General features: G+C 40.5%; 1 protein-coding gene across 1 annotated transcript in view; it reads left to right on the top strand.

Moving 5' to 3' along the window:
* The first annotated feature begins 2,401 nt into the window (after nt 1-2,401).
* The window catches only part of SELENOM (selenoprotein M), a 31,599-nt gene continuing 13,027 nt past the window's right edge, over nt 2,402-20,973 (top strand). The window contains exons 1-3 of the mRNA XM_077461187.1: nt 2,402-2,604; nt 2,834-2,869; nt 17,568-17,602. Coding sequence (XP_077317313.1) covers nt 2,506-2,604; nt 2,834-2,869; nt 17,568-17,602 — 170 coding nt within the window. The 5' untranslated portion in view covers nt 2,402-2,505. The remainder of the gene's footprint in view (nt 2,605-2,833; nt 2,870-17,567; nt 17,603-20,973) is intronic.

Genomic DNA, 20,973 nt, shown 5'->3' with positions numbered 1-20,973 from the left:
AACCCTCTAATGTAACTGAATTAGGACAATTCTGCAAAGATGAGTGGGCCAAAATTCCTCCAGGACGCTGTAAAAGCCTCATTGCACGTTATCGCAAACGCTTGGTTGCAGTTGTTGCTGCTAAGGGTGGCCCAACCAGTTATTAGGTTTAGGGGGCAATCACTTTTTCACACAGGGCCATGATGGTTTGGATTTTTTTTCACCTTTAATAATAAACACCTTCATTTACAAATTGCATTTTGTGTTTACTTGTGTTGTCCTTGACTATTGTTTAAATTGGTTTGATGTTCCGAAACACTTAAGTGTGACAAACATGCAAAGGCACAGGAAATGAGGAAGGGGGCAAACACTTTTTCACACCACTGTACATACATATATATATATATATATATATATATATATATATATATATATACACACACACATATAGTTATTTATTTTTTTCATTGCATATGTATATTGCAGTTTCTACCTATATGCATGTAAGCCTCTATGTATATACTTTTGAGTACTATCAGTAGTTGCACTTCTATCTATGGTGTTTTTTGATGTAGTGTGCTGTGATTAGTAAAGACTATTCCATCAGCAAAGGAGGACTATTCCCTCAAGGCTATACCATCCATCCAGTTCACTACATATAAATATGCAGACCAGACTTGGTTCCATAAGGCTCTGAGGAAGAGGAAAAATCCTCGAAACGCATCTGACGATTACTCCACCTTACGATCCCATTAGATATGGGTACTGTTTTATGACCTTTTAGAGGAATGATGTGATGTTACCAAATGTGAGTACTTATTTCTGCTTTTTAATAAAACTTTTTGCCAAGGATGATGCACTAGGCCACATGCCTTTTTCTTTCTTTCCTTGCTTTAGTACTTTGGACTCCCCCTAGTTGGCTAAGGTAGCAGGGCATGCAGAATCCTTCCATTAGCACCATAACGGAAGTACAATATTTTTACCTGGGCCCTCCGCACAGCGCAGGAGAGATTTTTCTGTTGATTTTGTGCAGGTTTTAATGATGTGCTACATACAGAGTGCAGTGTTCAGGGGTGCACTATGTACAGAGCTCAGGGGTGCACTTTATGCAGAGTGAAGAATTCAGGGGTGTGATACATAGAGTGCAGGGTTTAATGCTGTACAAAGTGCAGAGTTCAAGGATGTGCTACATACAGAGTGGAGAGTTCAGGAATGTGCTACATACAGAGTGCAGAGTTCAGGAAGGTGCTACATACAGAGTGCAGAGTTCAGGAAGGTGCTACATACAGAGTGCAGAGTTCAGAGGGGCGCTGTGTACAGAGTGCAATGTTTAGGGGTGCACCATGTACAGAGTGCATAGTTTAGGGCTACGGGGGACCATGTTGTGCATTCATAGATGGTATTCTGCATACCTTTGTTGTAACGAGTGGTTATTTGAGTTACTGTTGCCTTCCTGTTATCTGTTAACTATCTACTAATCCCAGTAGATCAGCAGTTTTTGAGATACTCATATCAGCCTGTCTGGCACCAACAACCATACCATGTTCAAAGTCACTTAAATCCCCTTTCTTCCTCTTTCTGATGCTTGGTTTCAACTTCAGCAAGTCATCTTCATGACATCTAGATGCCTAAATGGATTCAGTTGCTGCCATGTGATTGGCTGATTAGTAATTTTTGTTACCAAGCAATTGAACTGGTATACCTAATAAAGTGGCCAGTGAGTGTATATAACTGTTCTCCAAAGCTTTTTAGGTATTTTTCGCAAAAAAAGCAGCTCTCACAAATTGGGTTACTTAGAGTAAATGATTACTAAGAAATCTATGTATCTCCAAGAAAATGACAAACCCAATACACCTTGTAACAACTCCCCCCCCCCCCACCCAACTTTCCGAAACGATGAAGAGGGACACCTTCTAGCACATAGTATGTAGGCAAAGGACACTTCCCTACCATGCCTACAGGTACATGTCCACAAAGATCTAATATACAAAAAAATTTAATTATGGGCTTTTTTGGCTTCCTTTATATTGACTTTTCAAAATAACAAATGCAGTAATGTAGAGGCTGGATAAAAAGTTCAGTGCAATATACCACTTTTGGTAGTAAAATGGTACATTTTGTGCAAAAATTTACACATTAGACCAAAATGAGGAACAACAGAGGATGCACAAGGGACATATGGTGTGAGAAGAGGGACAGTCCCTCCAAATGAGGGACAGTAGGGAGCTATGTTGTAATAATGTGTAGTGGGCTGAAGGCTCCTGCAATGTGTACTTATCTATTGCAGATGACATCTGTGACTTCAGAAAACATAGTCATGGGGGAATACACAGTGTTAATGATATGTTTCTTCCCAGGGGGGGTTATAGAAAGAAATGTGGAGGATTGCATCTCCTCCTCTCTATGTCCCTCCTCATTCACTAGTCTATGTGACGTGGCACACACACAAACATAACACACAATCTGCTGAACTTCCTCATCTGCCTGCCTTCTCCTCTCTAACAAAGCAGAAACCTGACTCCACAAATGTGGCTGCCATTGCTGCTGTTTGGCCTCTTTCAGCCCTTGCTGGGCTATGAAATTGACTGGAAAAAGTTAGAAAAGATGGCACGGGGAAAGGTGGAGGTGAGTGCTGTGATATGATATTGTGAGAGGGGCTCTGGGCCCTGCAGGCTGGCATTGTGCCTTCCAAACTCTTGCAGAGAAAGCAGCCTAGCATGGCTTAACCATTCATTGCCTGACAGTCTTAGCAATGCAACATCTGTCAGTGAGAGTGTGTGATTTCAGTGAGTGTGGATGAGTAAACCAGGGAGTGGTTGCAATGGGATCTAACCTGTTTGTGTTTCCTTTTCAGACATGCGGTGGATGACAGCTCAACAGGCTGAGAGAGGTAAGATGAAAACGTATTGGGGGGATTCGACCAGAATCAAATTTGTGTATTAATTTAGGTTAAATAGACGACTGAAATAATGCTAGTTGTCTAGCTGCTGAGAATTTTATGACACCGATGGCCCAGGGTTGGATGATGCCTCCAAGCTGATGCTAATGGTGTTTTAGATGTTCCAGCTGTTACGCTTGGAGGACATGTGGGCTGTCTGAGCTCTGTTGTGTTGTAGCGGTATGATGACGATGCATGCTGCCAACGTGCTGGGTACATAAATCTGGTTAGGCTGGTCAAACAGTGATGAAAAGGAATCACAAATCATATTATAGAACTGTGCTTTTTAAAAGACTAAGGTTGGTCATACATTATACATTTTTCTTATTCAATTTCCTTTAGATTTACCTTTATTTACATAATGCAAGGGCCTGCCCGATTGCATACAAATTGAAAGTGTTTAGGTTTAACCTCATATTATACGGTTATGGTAAATCTAAAGAAAAAGCCTAAGCCCTTGTACACACGGTCGGAGATTCCGACAACCAAATCCTTCGGAGTAATTCCGACGGATTAATTCCGGAAGAGGTCCGGAAGTGATGTTGCATACACACGGTCAGACTAAATTGTCGGAAAATCCGATTGTACATAACGTGATGACGTTATTTCGTTACGACGGGACTACGTTCAGGCTAGTAGCCAATAGCTTTGGTCTAGGAATTTGATCTGAGCATGCGTGGCACTTTGTCCGTCGGAGTAGGCTACACATGATCGGAGTATGTCCGATAGGAGCATTTTGTCGGAAAATTTTACCGGCAAGTTGGAAAACTTGGTCTGTCGGATATTCCGACGGAAACAGTCCGATGCAGACCACACACAGTCGGAATATCCGACAAAACGGGCCGATAGGACACATTCCGTCGGAATCTCCGACCGTGTGTACAAGGGCTAATACCTGGACCTGGGAGAAAATGATGCTCATGGGACTCTGGACTTTATGTCAGTGGAGTCATTTCAATCAGCATAAGGCTACAGTATTTTCATTACTGGGCATTTGCTCATTTTTTTAAGATATATTTTTTAGTTGCTAAATGCTTTATTGTACTAATCAGTTTATTGTACCGCATGTTTTTTATATCGATTTTGCTAGTACTTTTAAATCAAAGTCAATTCATAAAAGTTATCACATGATTGATATCTTGAATGCAATGTTGTTTTTTTTTACTAAAGGCTGTTAACTTTGCAAGGGAATTTGCAACTATAAAGGGAATATTCACTTAGCTTAGAGAACAAGGCTCTACTGACTCCACCAGCCAAACACATACAAGCAAAAATACTGTTTTTTTTTTTTGTTCCTCGCTCGTGTTTGAGTATTCTTTGTAGCATGAATCTTCATCACATTCATGAAATTAAAGGAAAATTCTCTTTCAAAGTGCAACTCCCTTGCCAAGTGAACAGCCTATTTGCCTTTAGTAAATCAACCCCAATATCTCAGGCATCTAAAGCTGACCATACACTAGTCAAATTTTGCTCAGTGTGGCCATCCCTGCTTGACAGAAAATGATTGTTTGATCGACTTCTGTCAAAGGGTCATTTTGGAAAAATGTTCTTGATCAGCCAATGCTGCGTTGTCCCAATGGGGGGATTCCTCTACCTACCTTGTTTGTGTGAATAGAGGAATGTGTTAGTTAGGTTGCATTCGCACAGATATTTAGCCACGATGCAAATCTCAGTGGTAGGATTCTGATTCTGCTGCTGAGTTTGACAGCAGCAGTGATGGCGAACCTTGGCACCCCAGATGTTTTGGAACAACATTTCCCATGATGTTCATGCTCTATACAGCGTAGTTGGGCATCATGGAAAATGTCGTTCCAACATATCTGGGGTGTCAAGGTTCACCATCACTGGACAGCAGGTTATCAGCGGACGCCACTATTCCTGGCCATTCTCACAGTCAGTGATTACCTGCGGTGACCACGGCTGGACACACTTTGTGTGGCTCGGCAGCCGCAGCTATCCGCTCACAGCTGTCAAACTCAGCAGCAGGAATCTACCAGGATTCGCACCGTGGCTAAACGCCCATGCAAATTAGGCGTAGCAGTGTGTTGGCAGCTGACGTGGCTCCAATTCTATGGTTCTCTTGCAGGTAGGATGAACCTACCTGCTTATAGTGGGTAAAAAAAAAATACTAAAAAAATAATGATTCATGAGAATAAAAGTATAAAAAATAAAAGAAAATTAAACTATTTAATAAGACAACAATTATGAGAATAACAAAAATGGTTAAAAACAATTCATACAGCAAGGAAATAGGTGTCTGGCAATTTATGGTGACTATAGCAGGAAGCGATTTCTAAAGCTACAAAATGAAATCTAATGGGTTGCATTGGTAACATAGATGGTTTGTTTATCAGACACATAATGATACCTTATCGATTTGGTCATGAAAGCTACGAAGGAAGGTGTATGTGTCCTTATGCACATACACATCTGTACATGCATGTTTTTCTGTTTCGACTTAGTGGAAGATAACGTTCATTGCTTTTTTTTTTTTTTTTTACCATCATTTGTATTGTTTTCTGGATAATTTGTATAAACAAGAGGTCATCATACAGAATTCTTTTCATATTATACATTAAGTTTATATATAAATATATATTCATATATATTATAACTATAAATGAGTATAATAAAAATATATATATATTAATTTTTTATATTGTTTTATAATATAGTTTTATATTATACATTAATATTTTACATTCATTTGGATATATAGTTCTATAAGGGCTATGCAGCATTTAAGGCTTGTGAAAGTGAGCATTATCTCTGAACACTGCATTTGTATTTGAATTCTATCCTATTCAGACACATAGGACTGCTCCAAATTCAGTAAATGGGTTTGTGTTTTTATTGAAGGTTGAAGCATACATACATAAGTGAACAATTGCATTTGTGAATTTACTGTACAGAAGAGTATAAAAGGCTTTGCTCACACATGGGCGTTTTGAATCAAGGGCAGCATCGCCGCGATTCTGCCTGCAATTTCAAAACACCCGCGTGTGAAAGACAAATCGCACAATGCACATTTCTGAAGCCATTTATCTAAAAAAGTTTGTCATCCAAAAAAAATTCAGGAGCTGCTTTTGGGCGACATGTTCTATACAATGCGGTTTGCCGCAATTTATTGAGTGACAATTGCGGCAGAACCGCACTGTGTTTTTAGGTGCAATTCAAATGAATGGCATCTGAAATGCGTGTTGTGCGATTTGTCTTTCATACCTGGGCACTTTGATATTTGTCAGGTCACTGAATGTACTGACAATTTTTGTACAAATGTATGTGCGCTCGAAAATCTGCTAGTGTATGGCCAGATTTAATTCCTCCCAACCAAGTTAATTTGAACAGTTCAGGATTTAAGCATTACTGCTAGATATCCTTGTCTAAACATTCTAACCTCATTATAGTAGCTGTTTCCGTCAAAAAGGTTCCATGTTATCTTGCATCTACACATGAGCGGTTTGAATAGCAGGCAGAAACAAACTGCCTTTTAAGGTGCCATTCAAATGATCATTAATCATGGTCATTAATAAAGAAATATTTTTAGAATAATTATAATATTGGCATTATCAGCAGTAGCAATTAAAGAATATTAGTGAGGAGGATGCTGGGTTAAAAAAACGTGTACCATTGTAATATAAATATATGGAGTATAACAAAAACAAACAAAAAAAATGATACAACGTATAGTATATGAAAGAAATCATACCTAATAAAACGACAAATGCAATAAGCATATGAATATATAAAATAATAGGGCAAATAAAAATACAATACTAAGGTAATTCATACTATAGACCATATAGGTAGTGCAGCGCTTTCTAATAACTAATCACCCCTATATGTGATCTTCACATCAAATCCCGAGATCGCAAATGGGAGGAATTTGTTATTACAAGGTGCTGTACTACCGATATATTGTTTGTTTGCTCGTTTGTGTTCAAATTTCAGTGCTGCTAATCTATTTGATATTCATATGATCATTTTATGTACAGAGAAAACCTTGCAACTGAACTAAAAGTAAAACCTAATAAGAATATAGCAGCAAGCACATTAAAAGATATAAAATTAGTCACAGCAACTAATATCCAAAAGTGCCGTGCATATACAATATAGTCAGTGGCGGCTGGTGCTCAAATTTTTGGGGGGGTGCAAACAAACTAAAAAATACTGAAAAAAACAACCCATCAATTGCAGCCTCACTGTGCCCATCAAATGCAGCCATTGTACCATCAATTGCAGCCACTGTGCCCCATCAAAATGCAGCCATCAAATGCAGCTACTGTGCCTCATCAAATACAGCCACTGTACCCCATTAAATGCAGCCACTGTGCCCCATTAAATGCAGCCACTGTGCCCCATCAAATGCAGCCACTATGACGCCTCCACGCGCTCGCTGGCTGACTGACTTCCTGACACTTACCTCATCTTGGTGGGGGGTCAGGCAGCGGGTGACGGCGGTGAGCTGTGGGATAGTGAGATGAGCAGCGGGTCAGGCGGCGAGCTGTGGGATGAGCAGTGGCTCAGGCAGTGGCTCCTGTGTCCTCCATTTGTCTCTTTCACCTTCCTGCTAGGCATATAATCGAAGCGCCCATGCCTTCAGCTAATCAGCTGACGGTTATTAGACCAGTGCCTCCTGATTGGCTGAGAGGTGGTTCAGTGTTAAAAAAAGCGAATATTCATTTGCTTTTCTAACACACCTGGGTGGGCTCTGAGCGCAATGCTCTGTGCTCCGGGTCCACCTTTTTTGAAGCCTATTAGAGCTTATGGCTCTAATCAGGTGCTTAAAAAAAAAAAAAAGCCCCCGCCGATGCAATTCAGGTGCCTGAATGGCTACAGCGGCCATGGATAGATTCATGCAATGCATGAATCTATCCATTTTTACATATAGGTTAGTGGCGTGACAGAAAGGGCGGCCCTAACCGACACACTGCTACTGAATATAGTGCAGATTATAAATAACAAAGAACTAGCAAATTAAATTATTATAATAAATAAAGTCCAGTGAAAACAAAAACAGTCCAATAAAGTGCCAAATATGAATGATGTGAAATCTTCAGCAGGTGTCCATATAGTCATACACCAATGTGTACCTCCACCAAACACTAAATGGCTCCTGCTTACCAGAGTGCTTTGACCCCCTATTATAGAGCAGTCAAACCAAGCTTGTTATACTGTATAACCAGGCTTCCACCACAGAGCTGCCCACAATTTCCACTTCAGGTCTGGACACATGGTCCCAATTGAGGGGCGGGTCACTTTCAGGTTCACAGAGCGTGATGGCATCACAAACTTAGACTCCACCCTACCTGATTCGATACAAATAGCATCTTCCGGGGCATGGACACCAGGTTTGGTTATCACACTTTATATAGTAGGGGAACACCTGGAAACAAGGAAACTAAAAGGAAGTCACTTTCCACAACCAAACTTCTATCTGAATCAAAACTGCCGTCATTGTCCGAAAGCTGTAAGGAGCACTATTATCCATAGTCAAGCTTCTTACAACTTCTGGCTTTAGGCAATACAGGAAGTTGTTTGCTGTGCCCCATAGTGAGGCTTGACGATGGATACTAGTTCTGCTTATAACTTCTGGCTTTTCGGACAATGACAGTGGTTTTGATTTAGATCGAGGCTTGGTTGTGGAGAGTGACTTCCTTCCAGCTTCTCTATTTCCAGATGTTCCCCTACTATATAAAGCAGGGGTCATCAAACTACGTCCCTCCAGTTGTGCAGCAACTACAATTTCCTTCATGCCCAGTCATGTCTGTGAATCTCAGAGTTTTACAATGCCTCATGGGATGTGTGCAACAGCTGGATGGCCTTAGTTTGAAGATCCCTGATATAAAGCATGATGAACAAACATGGCGTTCATGCCCTGGAAGATGCTATTTGTAGCAAAATGCTTAAGGCGGGGTCTAAGTTTGTGACGTCATCACGCTCTTTGAACCTGGAAGTTGCCCGTCCGTCTTTTAGGACCAGCCACAATTCATGTATGTGCTGTTTTTACTGATTTTTTAACTATCTTACTTGGTTTAAATAAATGAAAAGAGCTTTTTATTAGTATTACACTGTACGGTTCCCCTGGTTATACATTTAATTAAGATATACTGTTGAACCGGAGGGTGATCCGTGAATCCTAACCTGAACTGGAGATTGTGGGCAGCTCTGTGGTAGAAGCCTGGCCATAAAACAAGCTTGTTTTGACTGCACTATAATAGGGGGCTAAAGCATCTGATAATCAGGAACCATTTAGTGTTTGGTGGAGGTACACATTGGTGTATAAAAATATGGACACTTACTGAAGATTTCAGATCGTTCACATTTGCCACTTTTTTCACTTTCATTGGAATTTTTTTATTGATAAAATTGAATTCCCTTGTTTTCCTTTGTCGTTTATAATTTGCACTATATTCTATATGCTCAGCACTTTTGTATATTATTGATTTTATGTACTATTAAAAAGTAATCATTTTGGTGGTACCGAAAACAATGATAAAATCTAGTAAATAAAAGTAGTAAAATAGCATGAACTATCAATGTTATTAGAGGAGCAGGTGTTAGAAAACTGTAACATATCAGACTGAATATTCCCTGTAGAAACAATGTATGAGATGGTCTGAAGACTGAAGGTCAAATGAAAATAATATAAATTCTCGTGAATTCTATGAAACGTGTGCCTGAATAGAGGTTTCCTTGTCAGATGTCTCCTCACATATGGTACATATTTCCAAGGACTGTGCATTGTCACACCTTAAGTAATTGTCATTTTCCCATTCTTTCTACTGCTGCATAATAATTTTGAATTCATGACTTGAATGTATTGAAGCCAGAGATAGACAGACAATTAGGATTTCTAGAAGTAGGCCAATGGCAGCCTCGATTTATTTCAAGTGGGTGTACTTTAGAGTCAGCCAGCTAAAAAAGTTAGGAGCCAATTTTTTTTAATAAAGCTTTATTTAACCTTATGAAGGAGGTCTGGTGCTAGAATTATTACTCTCATTCCGGCATGCACGGAAATATGCAAGGTTACATAGGTGAGGTTGCAAAAAAGTCCATCAAGTCCAACCTATGTGTCTGATTATATGTCAGTATTACATTGTATATCCCTGTATGTTGCGGTCGTTCAGGTGTTTATCTAATTGTTTTTTTGAAACTATGGATGCCCCCCTGCTGAAACCACCGTCTGTGGAAGGGAATTCCACATCCTTGTCGCTATTAGGCCCCGTTCACACCAGAGCGGGTGCCGGAGGTAAAATGGCGCTATTTTTAGCGCTGCTTTACCGTCATTTTAGCGGCGGTATTTGGCCAATAGCGGGGTGGTTTTACCCCCCTGCTAGCGGCCGAGCAAGGGTTAAAACCACCGCTCCTTCACTGCTCCAAAGATGCTGCTAGTAGGACTTTTTTTACCGTCCTGCCTGCACACCACTCCACTGTGAAAGCCCTCGGGCTTTCACACTGGATTATGAGGAGCGGCTTTTTCAGGGTGCTTTGCAGGCACTGTTTTTAGTGCTGTATCGCCTGCAAAGCGCCCCAGTGTGAAAGGGGTCTTACAGTAAAGAAACCTCTACTCAGTTTAAGGTTAAACCTCTTTTCTTCTAATTTTAGTGAGTGGCCACATGTCTTATTTAACTTCCTACACCGAAAAAGTTTTATCCCTATTGTGGGGTCACCAGTATGGTATTTGTATATTGAAATCATATCCCCACTTAAGCGTCTCTTCTCCAGAGAGAATAAGTGCAGTGCTCGCAACCTTTCCTCATAACTAATGACCTCCAGACCCTTTATTAGCTTTGTTGCCCTTCTCTGTACTCGCTCCATTTCCAGTACATCCTTCCTGAGGACTGATGCCCAGAACTGGAAAGCATACTCCAGGTGCGGCCGGACCAGAGTCTTGTAGAGCGGGAGAACTATCACTTTATCCCTGCAGGTAATCACTTTTTTAATGCAGGTCCTTTTCCATCCTAGATTCTCCCAGAGGTTCACCCCATAGTGAATAGATTGCATTCATATTTTTGCCACCCAAAAGCATTATTTTACATTTTTCTATATTAAACCTCATTTGCCATGTAGTTGCCCACCTCATTAATTTGTTGAGATCTTCTTGCACGGTTTCCACATCCTGTAGAGAACAAGATATTGCCCTTCCAGGTCATTTATGAACAAATTAAACAGGATTGGTCCCAGCACAGAACCCTGGTATTCCCCATGTATCACCACCCTCTGAAGTCTCCCTTGTAGACAGTTTTCAATCCATGTACTCACCCTATGGTCCATGCCAACGGACCTCCCTTTGTACAGTAAATGCTTATGGGGAACGTGTATCGCAAACAACTGTTTCAGGCGTAGGTGCCCTACAGAGTACCTTTATGTTTATACATGCGTATATGTGGGGGTGAAAAAATAATGTGTTACTTTTTTTTTTTTCATCACATGACAAAGTCCCCTACGTGGCATTTTTGTGTTTTTTTGGTGACAGGTTCTCTTTAATGAAACATCCAGGATCTTTAAGACTGATCCAGTGAATGGAATGTAATGTAATGCAGTGCACATCGCTCTGCATTACATTCTTTCCTGGTCTTGATGGCCAGGGAAACTGTCAGCGGGGTCCCAGAGGAGATGCCATAAACGCCACTTCCGGGTCAGCAACAAGAAGAGGAGGAGAACAGACCTATCTGCTCTCCTCCCTTCCTTCTGCCCAGCAGCACCTGCTATGCCAGTCTCGGGCCTGCAGATGGGCAAGTGGAGCCCGGGATACATAGCCAGGGGGTGTGTGGAACAGATGATTTTTCCTCGGGGCGCTCACCATGTTGCCCTTGGCTGCAATACTCCACCCTCCTCCAGTCCAATCAATGATCGCCCCAAGAGCAGAGCGCTGACAGTCCATTGCACCCCGCACTGCCCAACTGAGACAGAGCCACTCACCTCTGCACAGGGCCACCTCCTGACGTCTGATCACCCCCCAAGACAGGACACTCGCCCAATTCCGTTCAATCAGCTACACAACTCGGCCTAGCACACGCCCCAGGAGATGGAAGGCACAGCCCCTTTAGGATGGGGATCGCCTCCGAGAAGCGTTCAGTTTGGAGGGTGAAAGCTGGTGTCAGCCGTGAAAGGGCTGATAAAAATCCAGGCACCAGGGTGCAATTTTTAGTCGCAATGGTGACCTAGCACCTAGTCAAGCCCTCTACTAAGTAATGGAGAAGCTCATAGACAAATACAAAATCATTTTAATAGAGTGGAGAGCATTTTATGTATGGGTGTCACAGGGAGAGTGATACAAAATCTCACAGATGTAGTCACAAGCAGATATTTCAAATCTTCCCAACTCTATCTAAAAGGAAACTAAAAAAAATTGGCCGTACTAATACTTTAAGCCTTTTTTTTCCTATATTGGATGTGTAACAAATCATTTAATGCCTGCATTTTTTTAATTTTTTCCAAGTTTCATGTTTGGCCAGCATTTTACGCTCATGTAAAAGTGACCATACACAATGATGATTGCGGCCATGGTTAAAGTAATACATCAGTGCCTTTGACTGTTACATTTCCACCTGGCATGAGCATCCGCTGCCCTGTTCTGAGGTCCATTCAGGGCAATGTAAATGATATGTTATCAATGCCTAAGGATTTTCCAGCCTGTGTAAAATGACACTCGTTTGCTGTGATTATCTGGTCTGACTTTTGTCTCATAACTGTTCACATTGTGCAACATGTAATTTGTAGCTCATCTACCATATGTTTGGAGAGATCTGATAGAGCAACCAGCGGGGAGCAAGAGACCCATGAGGATTGAGAAAAACATGCTCCGATGAACCTATAATTGTACGTAATACACAAAGGATATTTAAAATGGTTCACATATGTCAGAGAGAGACCCTAGTGACTATGAACCATATGGAAGATAATTCTTGTGCTTTAAGATTATTAATTCTATGCAGAAGGGTTGGGCATATTTTGTGGCTTGGTAGGTGCTAACATTGCACCCAGCCAAAAAGGCTTTCTGCTGCCAGTAGAAATATTACTTCTTTTATACTGCTAGGCATACACTCATATTAGTAGGGTTCTATCATAATCCATTAGAGGAAATAAAAGCCTCTTACTCAGGTACATGTCCTGGAAACAATTTCCCTTGCTTGCAAAATGCAATATATTTTATGTCAAGCTCTATAAAATATTCATAGCAAACAGCTGCAAGATTCAAAACTCTAGAAAAAAGATAATTGAATATATTCAGCAAAATAACCATATGTACACATACAATATATTAAAAAATCATAGATCTTTAACTCCCTTTTTTTTGTATTCCATAAAAAGTATTGCTGGAAGGAAAAGGGTGTGTAAATGCGCACGTACATGTTCGCCAACTCCTGGCTGTAAGTCCCAGTGCTCTACAGGGCTGGGGCCTTTGGCGTCTTCTGTATCTTCTCAGAACTAACTGCTAGACCCATACAAGCCAATGGGAATCTTCAAAGCCTAAGGCAGCATAATGTCAAAAACACAGCCCTGCTTTGGTGCATTCTTTCTTGATCCTTAAGCAGCTGAGATCAGTTATGAAAAAATAAAAAATAAATTCTACATACCACAACGTATACTTTTAAATACTTTGTTTAAAAATGTCATAATACCACAGTTCAGAATGTTGCTATGCCTGTTTGACAGATCATGCATTTGTAACCTTTTTTACTGGAGAACTGTAGAATTTCCTTTTTTTCTGGGAGCATAGCACAACTTCAAAATACTTCTTAGTGAGCATGCTCAGTTTTATAGCTTACCACAGTAAGCAGTTCTAACCAACATCTATTTTATCAGAATTTTATTGTGAATCACATTTTCAAGCTGCCAAGTCTGTTCCAAAGAATCTTTGTTGTAAATTGTCTCCGCCTGCGTAAATTCTATCTATGCATTCCTAAGGCAAGCCATACACGCTGCGTTTTTCTTTTGCTCAGCTTGAAAATCACTTGATTTCTCCATCCAATGCTACACAGTGTAGATTGAGGAATCTCCACTGCTGGCTATTGTATTCAGACTGAAGTGACACCCACCATTCTGATAGGATACAGTCCGAATTCCAGGTGACAGTTTTCCACCTAGTCCCTTTGATTTATGATTTATCAGTCGACTTTGATTAAAGTGATTGTAAAGTCTCGTAGTTATTTTTTTTTTAAACAAATATGTTATACGTACCTGCTCTGTGCAGTTGGTTTTGCACAGAGTGGCTTGGATCCTCCTCTTCTCGGCTCCCCCTTCTGTGCTCCTGGCCCCTCCCTCCTGTCGAGTGCCCCCACAACAAGCAGCATGCTGGGGGGGTACCTGAGCCAAATCACTGCTCTGTGTGTCCATTTAGACACAGAGCCGCAACCTGGTCCCACCCCTCTCTTTTCTGATTGGCTGACTGATTTTGATAGCTGCGAGAGCCTGTTCTGTTAAACCACTGTATGGGCTTGGCCACCGTGATGCAGCTCAGTTTCAGGGTCTTGGCAATCGTCTTAGAACCTAGGCCATCTTTATGTAGAGCAACAATTCTTTTTTCAGATCCTCGGAGAATTCTTTGCCATGAGGTGCCATAGTTGAACTTCCAGTGATCAGTATTAGAGTGAGTGAGAGAGAGTGACACTAAATTTAACACACTTGCTCCCCATTCACACCTGAGACCTTGTAACACTAACGAGTTACATGACACTGGGGAGGGAAAATAGCTAATGGGCCCAATTTGGACATTTTCACTTAGGGGTGTACTCACCTTTGTTGCCCGCAGTTTAGACATTAATGGCTGTATGTTGAGTTATTTTGAGGGGACATTACACTGTTATACAAGCTGTACACTCACTACTTTACATTGTAGCAAAGCGTCATTTCTTTAGTGTTGTCACATGAAAAGATAGCATAAAATATTTACAAAAATGTGAGGGGTGTACTCACTTTTGTGAGATACTGTGTGTATGTGTGTATATTTTATGAATTAGATTCTTATTAAGTTATATGAAGTTTAAAACATTTCAATCTCTCAACAATGCAAGAAGCTCTAAATCCTTAATTCCCACGGAATTATGTATGGTCACACTCTACTGGATTTCTTTTTTCAACATTGTGTTCCAGATGACTGCACAAAGTGTCAGTGTTTGTTCTGTTATGCTCAATAACTAGTTCAAACAGGAAAGGTCAGAGCATATAATGTAACTGTGTAGAAACAAAGATTACAGCACAATGTCAAAAAGAAGAGATACGACCAAAGTTACATGAGGAAGGGCTACTGTACTGGTCATTACACTGCCACTTTCACTAGATTTATTGGGCCTCCTTTGCATGGGCAATGATGCAAATGGGTCATTTTTTGGCAGCTTTTCAACTTCCAGGTACTACGTTCAGGCAGCTCACCCACACGCATTAGGACCAGTGGCTGTGTCCATGCAGCAGCTGCAACCTTATAGACTTCAATGGGTTGCCTGCAGTCAGCACCTGGAAGTGGAGATGCTGCTGCAAAAAAAACAGCATGTTCACATGATATGGGTATCATCACCTGTGTGAATGAGGCCTTACAGCTTGCTATCACAACAATTTGTTTTAGAGATATAGCACCCTCTTAGTTGCTAGTTGAGGTAAATTGAATTGGCTCCTCTGTAAGCAGAGGAGCAGGAATTAATTTGTTGTTTAGACTCTGCAGTGCTTCAAGGCTATGTTTCTCTTACCTCCCCCTGGCTTCTAGAACTTACTGGATAGTTCTGGAACATAGAGGGAGGATGAACAGCTTGAATATTTATGGAGTTCCCACCAGTTCCTGAGGTGGTAAGGCTCAGTAGGTGGGGGGAACAGTGCCATAAATGTTTAGGAGCCTGGCAGTGAGGGAGTAGAGTCCAGGGTCCAGTCACCTGGAGGGGACCCCTGTGCTGGGGGGCTTTGCCTCTGGGCAGAAGGAATGATAAGAGAGAGAGAGAGCAGGAGGAAGAGAGGAGCAATTAGAAGTCTCACCCCTTCACCAGCCTCAGCTAGGCTTAGCTGAAGTCTTCCTAGTAGACAAGATCTGACCTGTGTAGTAGAAAGCCCCTGTAGCAGAAAGCATGTGTATCAGCCTCTTGAACTTTCAGGATTCACTAAAAAGGGACTGAGTAACTTCTGTTACTTTGCTTGTCCATAACCAAGGGACAGTCAAGTGCTAGCACAAAGCCAACAGGAGCCATCCCACGCCTCTAGCTTGTGTCTGTAGCAGCCAGGTGGGTTAGCATTTCTAAGGAGCAACACCTATATTCTTTAGTTGGAATTTCTTTTACTATTTTTGCTGTGCCAATAATCCCATGGGTGGACAGTGTTGTTGATGTCAATACCTAGCAGTCAGAGAGATTAACTGGTAGATGGACTGTCCTAACTTCCTGATTTGGTGACACTGTCCCCATATTGGGATAACCACTCCACTTTCCACTTTCTCCAGCTAGTTTGCCACTAGTTACTCCTCAAATCTTGAGATCTCATAAGAAGTAAATAGCCATCATAGTGCAATATGCTGTTATAAAATGTATTTAAACCAACAAGGTAAACATCCCCAATTATAAAAATGTGCACTCACAATTCAGGTGCCTTTAGACCCAGCCTTGGCTTCTGGGTAATCGCGGCTATCACTTCCTGTCCTAATCCACACAAGATTGGGGCTTGGAACGCATGCTGATCCCGGGAGACGAAGAAGCGGAACTAAAGCAGAAAACACACTGCTGGAATGACTCAGTGCCGGTCTAAAGGCACCTGAATTGTGAGTTCACATTTTTATAATTGGGGATGTTTACTTTGTTGGTTTAGTAAATTTTATAAAAGCATATTGTGCTATGATGGCTATTTACTTCTTATGAGATATCAAGATTTGAGGAGTAACTAGTGGCAAACTAGCTGGAGAAACGCCAGGAAAATGGAGTGGTTATCCCAATATGAACCAAAGGCAAAGTTTTTCTAGGTTCTGGTGAGTGACCATTTCAGAAGGTGGTGGTGATGCACAAAGTGGTGAAAAGGCTTCTAAAATAGCACAGATGTGATTTTGTGCATACTACGCACATGGGATTTAAATGATAGAAGTGGACTTTGGGAAATATTGTTAAAAACCTGTGTCCTGCAGTTTTGATAATTTTGCAATTTTACACTTGTTAATTTAATAATTTGCACTATAGAGCTATATAGATTTGGTGTTTGTGCATACTTCATTGATTCTGCTTTAGTGGTAATATCGTATAAGCACTTTATGATCAGCGCAGTTACATTTTTTATATAATATCAATTTCCCTCTAACCAATGTAACCAATGGTAGAAAATTTCTAACTGCAGTAGATTCTATTCTAATTTTAAACATAATTTTTGCGCCAGGTGACACATTTTTTGGATCATACATCAGTTGAGAATCCTTTGGTCTAAGACCAAAAGACACATTCAGGAAAATTACTGAATTGGGTTCAGTCGGCAGACACAGTTCAGGTTTCAAGTGTGGTCACAGCTATACATCACTAAATGGGAGACAGTTTTGATTTTCTGGAGTTCAGTCCCTGCCACCTTAAATATTACCCATAATATATGGATTGTACTGTTCATCTATATCATTCATAATGAATGGTTTAGTTACTAATATTTATTTTGACAAATGTAGCAAGCATGTAACAATTTCCTCTCTTTCCAGGTGAAGGCCTTCGTCCAGGAGGACATCCCTCTTTAGTATCCTTTACAAGAGTATAGGACATCGAATTTGATGGTTCCTTTTACAAAGGCTTAATAAAAAATATTAATCATGTGTGTCTAGAATTCTAAATCAGCTGCTCTGTGTAAGATCCTACTGAGCACTAAAAACAGTGTTTTGATTCCTCCATTGATAGGATTTCTCTTGCCTGCCAGCTACACCATACACATTTTTCATAGAGCTCCTTCACATCTTAAGTGAATGCAGATACTAGCACTTATTGACAATTGTAGTGTAATAGGCTGCAATTAGCATATATGTAATTGTACTGATGTCGGTGGGCCATTACAGGATCACTACGCTCAGAACAGATGTTTCAATTATGGGTGTAAATCGTGTCATTAATTACTAGCTGGCTTCTTCCATCTCTGTTGAAGTTCCTGATTGGCCCCGAGACAGAGATATTAGTTTACCAAATGAGAAGATTGGCAGTGATGTATTTTCAGATGATCAGCAATAAATCCATATTTGGTTTACAAACAGTTTCATACATTTTTCAAGTTTTTACAATAAAGAGAACTAAAAAGCAAATAAATCTCATTGAAACAGTGCAAACAGCGTGGCTAAGAAAAGCACATCCCATTGAGGACTACAGCAACTCAGTTGCATATATCAGCAAGGATGGATTGAAATTGTTACCTAGGTATGCACAGGGAAATAAGAACCAAAGAAAACAATGCAGTACTGAAGTGATGTGAAGGACTTATCTGATCTTGGTATAGACCTGTGTGCAAAACTGAATGGCCTTGGGAGAGGACCACCAAATGTGAAATAGAGTGCCTCACTCTGTGCAGCTTTGGAAGGATATGGGGTACACCGATGGGGTGAACTTGGACATGTGGTCTGGGGTCATATACCACTGAGAGAGCGGCTTGTAAGAATTTTCCTGGGAAAAAATGTTCCAGGAGCATATGGAGAAGGCAAGCTGTCCACTTTGCCATGTTAGGAGGTGGACCAGAACTCATCATGTTGATCAGAGAAGTGTATAGGTCCGAGACCAAGCCTCTCAAGTTCAGGTCTTTACAACAGCGATTCTCAAATTGAATCAGGTGTTTGGGAGGCCCCTTGTGACATCGGAGCATTTGTTGATTTGAATATAGAAGAACTCATTAGATGGTAGTTGCCAATGCTCTTGCAGGTAATGAAAAGACTTTACCCTGTCCAAGGCAAGGAGTTCATATACGTACCGAAGTCCTCTCCTACACCACCATCCGCAAGCCTGAAATCCATATTTGTATTAGAAAGGGTTTACTTTAAAGAAATATTCACTAGGGGAAATGTAACCTGCTGAACATATGTTCTACTGCGTTACTACATTCACAGTTATAAGACATGCATCAGAATCTACTTCTAAAACAAGTTTCAACCTTGCAAGTAATAATGGTATCACCGTGTGTAGCGGGCTGAAATGATTGCGACATGAACTTAGAACATTGGGGTTGATTCTGATTGACCCCATTGTGCCAAATTGTGCAGATAGGTTACCGAACATATACTACACATACCTATGGGGGGCAGGAAAAGTATTTTTACATGGTTTGAGTGCTTTCATGGGATATACAGTTGTGCTCATAAGTTTACATACCCTGGCAGAATTTATGACTTCTTGGCCATTTTTCAGAGAATATGAATAACAAAAAATGTTCTTTCACTCATGGTCAGTGTTTGGCTGAAGCCATTTATTATCAATCAACTGCGTTTACTCTTTTTAAACCATAATGGCATCAAAAACTACCCAAATTACCCTGACCAAAAGTTTACATACCCCAGTTCTTAATACCATGTATTGTCCCATTTAACATCAATGACAGCTTGAAGTCTTTTGTGGTATTTGTGGATGAGGCTCTTTATTTTCTCAGATGGTAAAACTGCCCATTCCTTATGGCAAAAAGCCTCCAGTTCCTGTAAATTATTGGGCTGTCTTGCATGAACTGCACGTTTGAGATCTCCCCAGAGTGGCTCAATGATATTGAGGTCAGGAGACTGAAATGGCCACTCCAGAACTTTCACTTTATTCCGCTGTAGTCAATGGCAGGTCAATTTGGCCTTGTGTTTTGGATCATTGTGCGCTTCCTAGCTAATGAATGCAAATGTTCTTCCAGTATTTTTTGATAACATACTCAATGCTCAACCTATCATCAGCACTTTATACCATAGGATTGTCACGAGCACGTTGGCACGTTGTCATTTTATGCTGACATTGCTAATATACAGTCACTTACCTACCTTGCACCTTATATGGACACTACTTATCTTTTTTGCTTTCACCTATAAGAACATTTGCAGCATACACCTATATGGGGGTATTTTTTTTTTTTGTATGCTTTTATATACCGTTTAGGATTTTACCTATTCCTTCAGGATTTATTGCAGTTGTAGTGCACCTTCTTTTGAGCACTGTTTTTTTTACTTCATTTGTACACCATATGGATATATTTCCCATCACTGTTCTATGAAGAATCATTTGAGTGTTTGATAAACTTTTATTGTCTTATTGATACACTTTTTTTGTTTTATCCAAAGAAATCACAGGGCATGCGATACATTTTTATACTGCCTAGGATTGGATATATTTTGAACACTGCTGATTGTCATTCTCAATTCCTTGGATATCTTTTTATAATCCGTTAATGTTTTAAATACCTTTTCCCACAAATCCTTTGACAATTCTTTTGTTTTCCCCATGACTCAGAATCCAGAAACGTCAGTGCAGCACTGAATGAAAGATGCAAGAGTCTGTCAGGAGTCCAGAAACTCACTGACCTTTTATACACACACACCAACTACAAGCAAACAAATCACAGGTGAGGATGGTTACCTTTAATAGCCATTCAAACCCCTTTGTGTCAACTTGTGTGCACGTTATCAGGCCAAAATCACCAGAGTATGTAAACTTTTGATCAGGGTCATTTGGGTAGTTTCTGCTTTCATTATGATTTAAAAAGATTAAACACAGTTGATTGATAATAAATGGCTTCAGTCAAACACTAACCATGAGTGAAAAAAAGTGTTTTTGTGTTATCATTCATATTCTCTGAAAAATGGCCAAGAAAACAAATTCTGCCAGGGTATGTAAACTTCTGAGCACAACTGTACATACTGATCTAAAAGTAAACCTTTGCGCACACAAATATGGAAGTTGCCATTATTAACTAGTTTTCAAAAGGTTACGGTTCTGGACTTAAATACTTAGTAAGTCACTTATGTAGAACAAGCATGCTGGCCTGGAGCACAGATTATTTGAATGTCACAGCCTGAATGCTTGATCCAGATCAGCAACTCACTAGGTAGTGCAGCTAGAATGAGGATGACAATTCTGAAGGCTTCACTTTTAAAAAACAAGTAATAG

Source organism: Lithobates pipiens, unplaced genomic scaffold (genome assembly GCF_037356315.1).
Source record: "Lithobates pipiens isolate NorthernLeopardFrog02 unplaced genomic scaffold, aLitPip1_a1.2 Scaffold_3, whole genome shotgun sequence".
NCBI lineage: Eukaryota > Metazoa > Chordata > Amphibia > Anura > Ranidae > Lithobates > Lithobates pipiens.
This window is presented reverse-complemented; position numbering and strand designations above follow the sequence as displayed.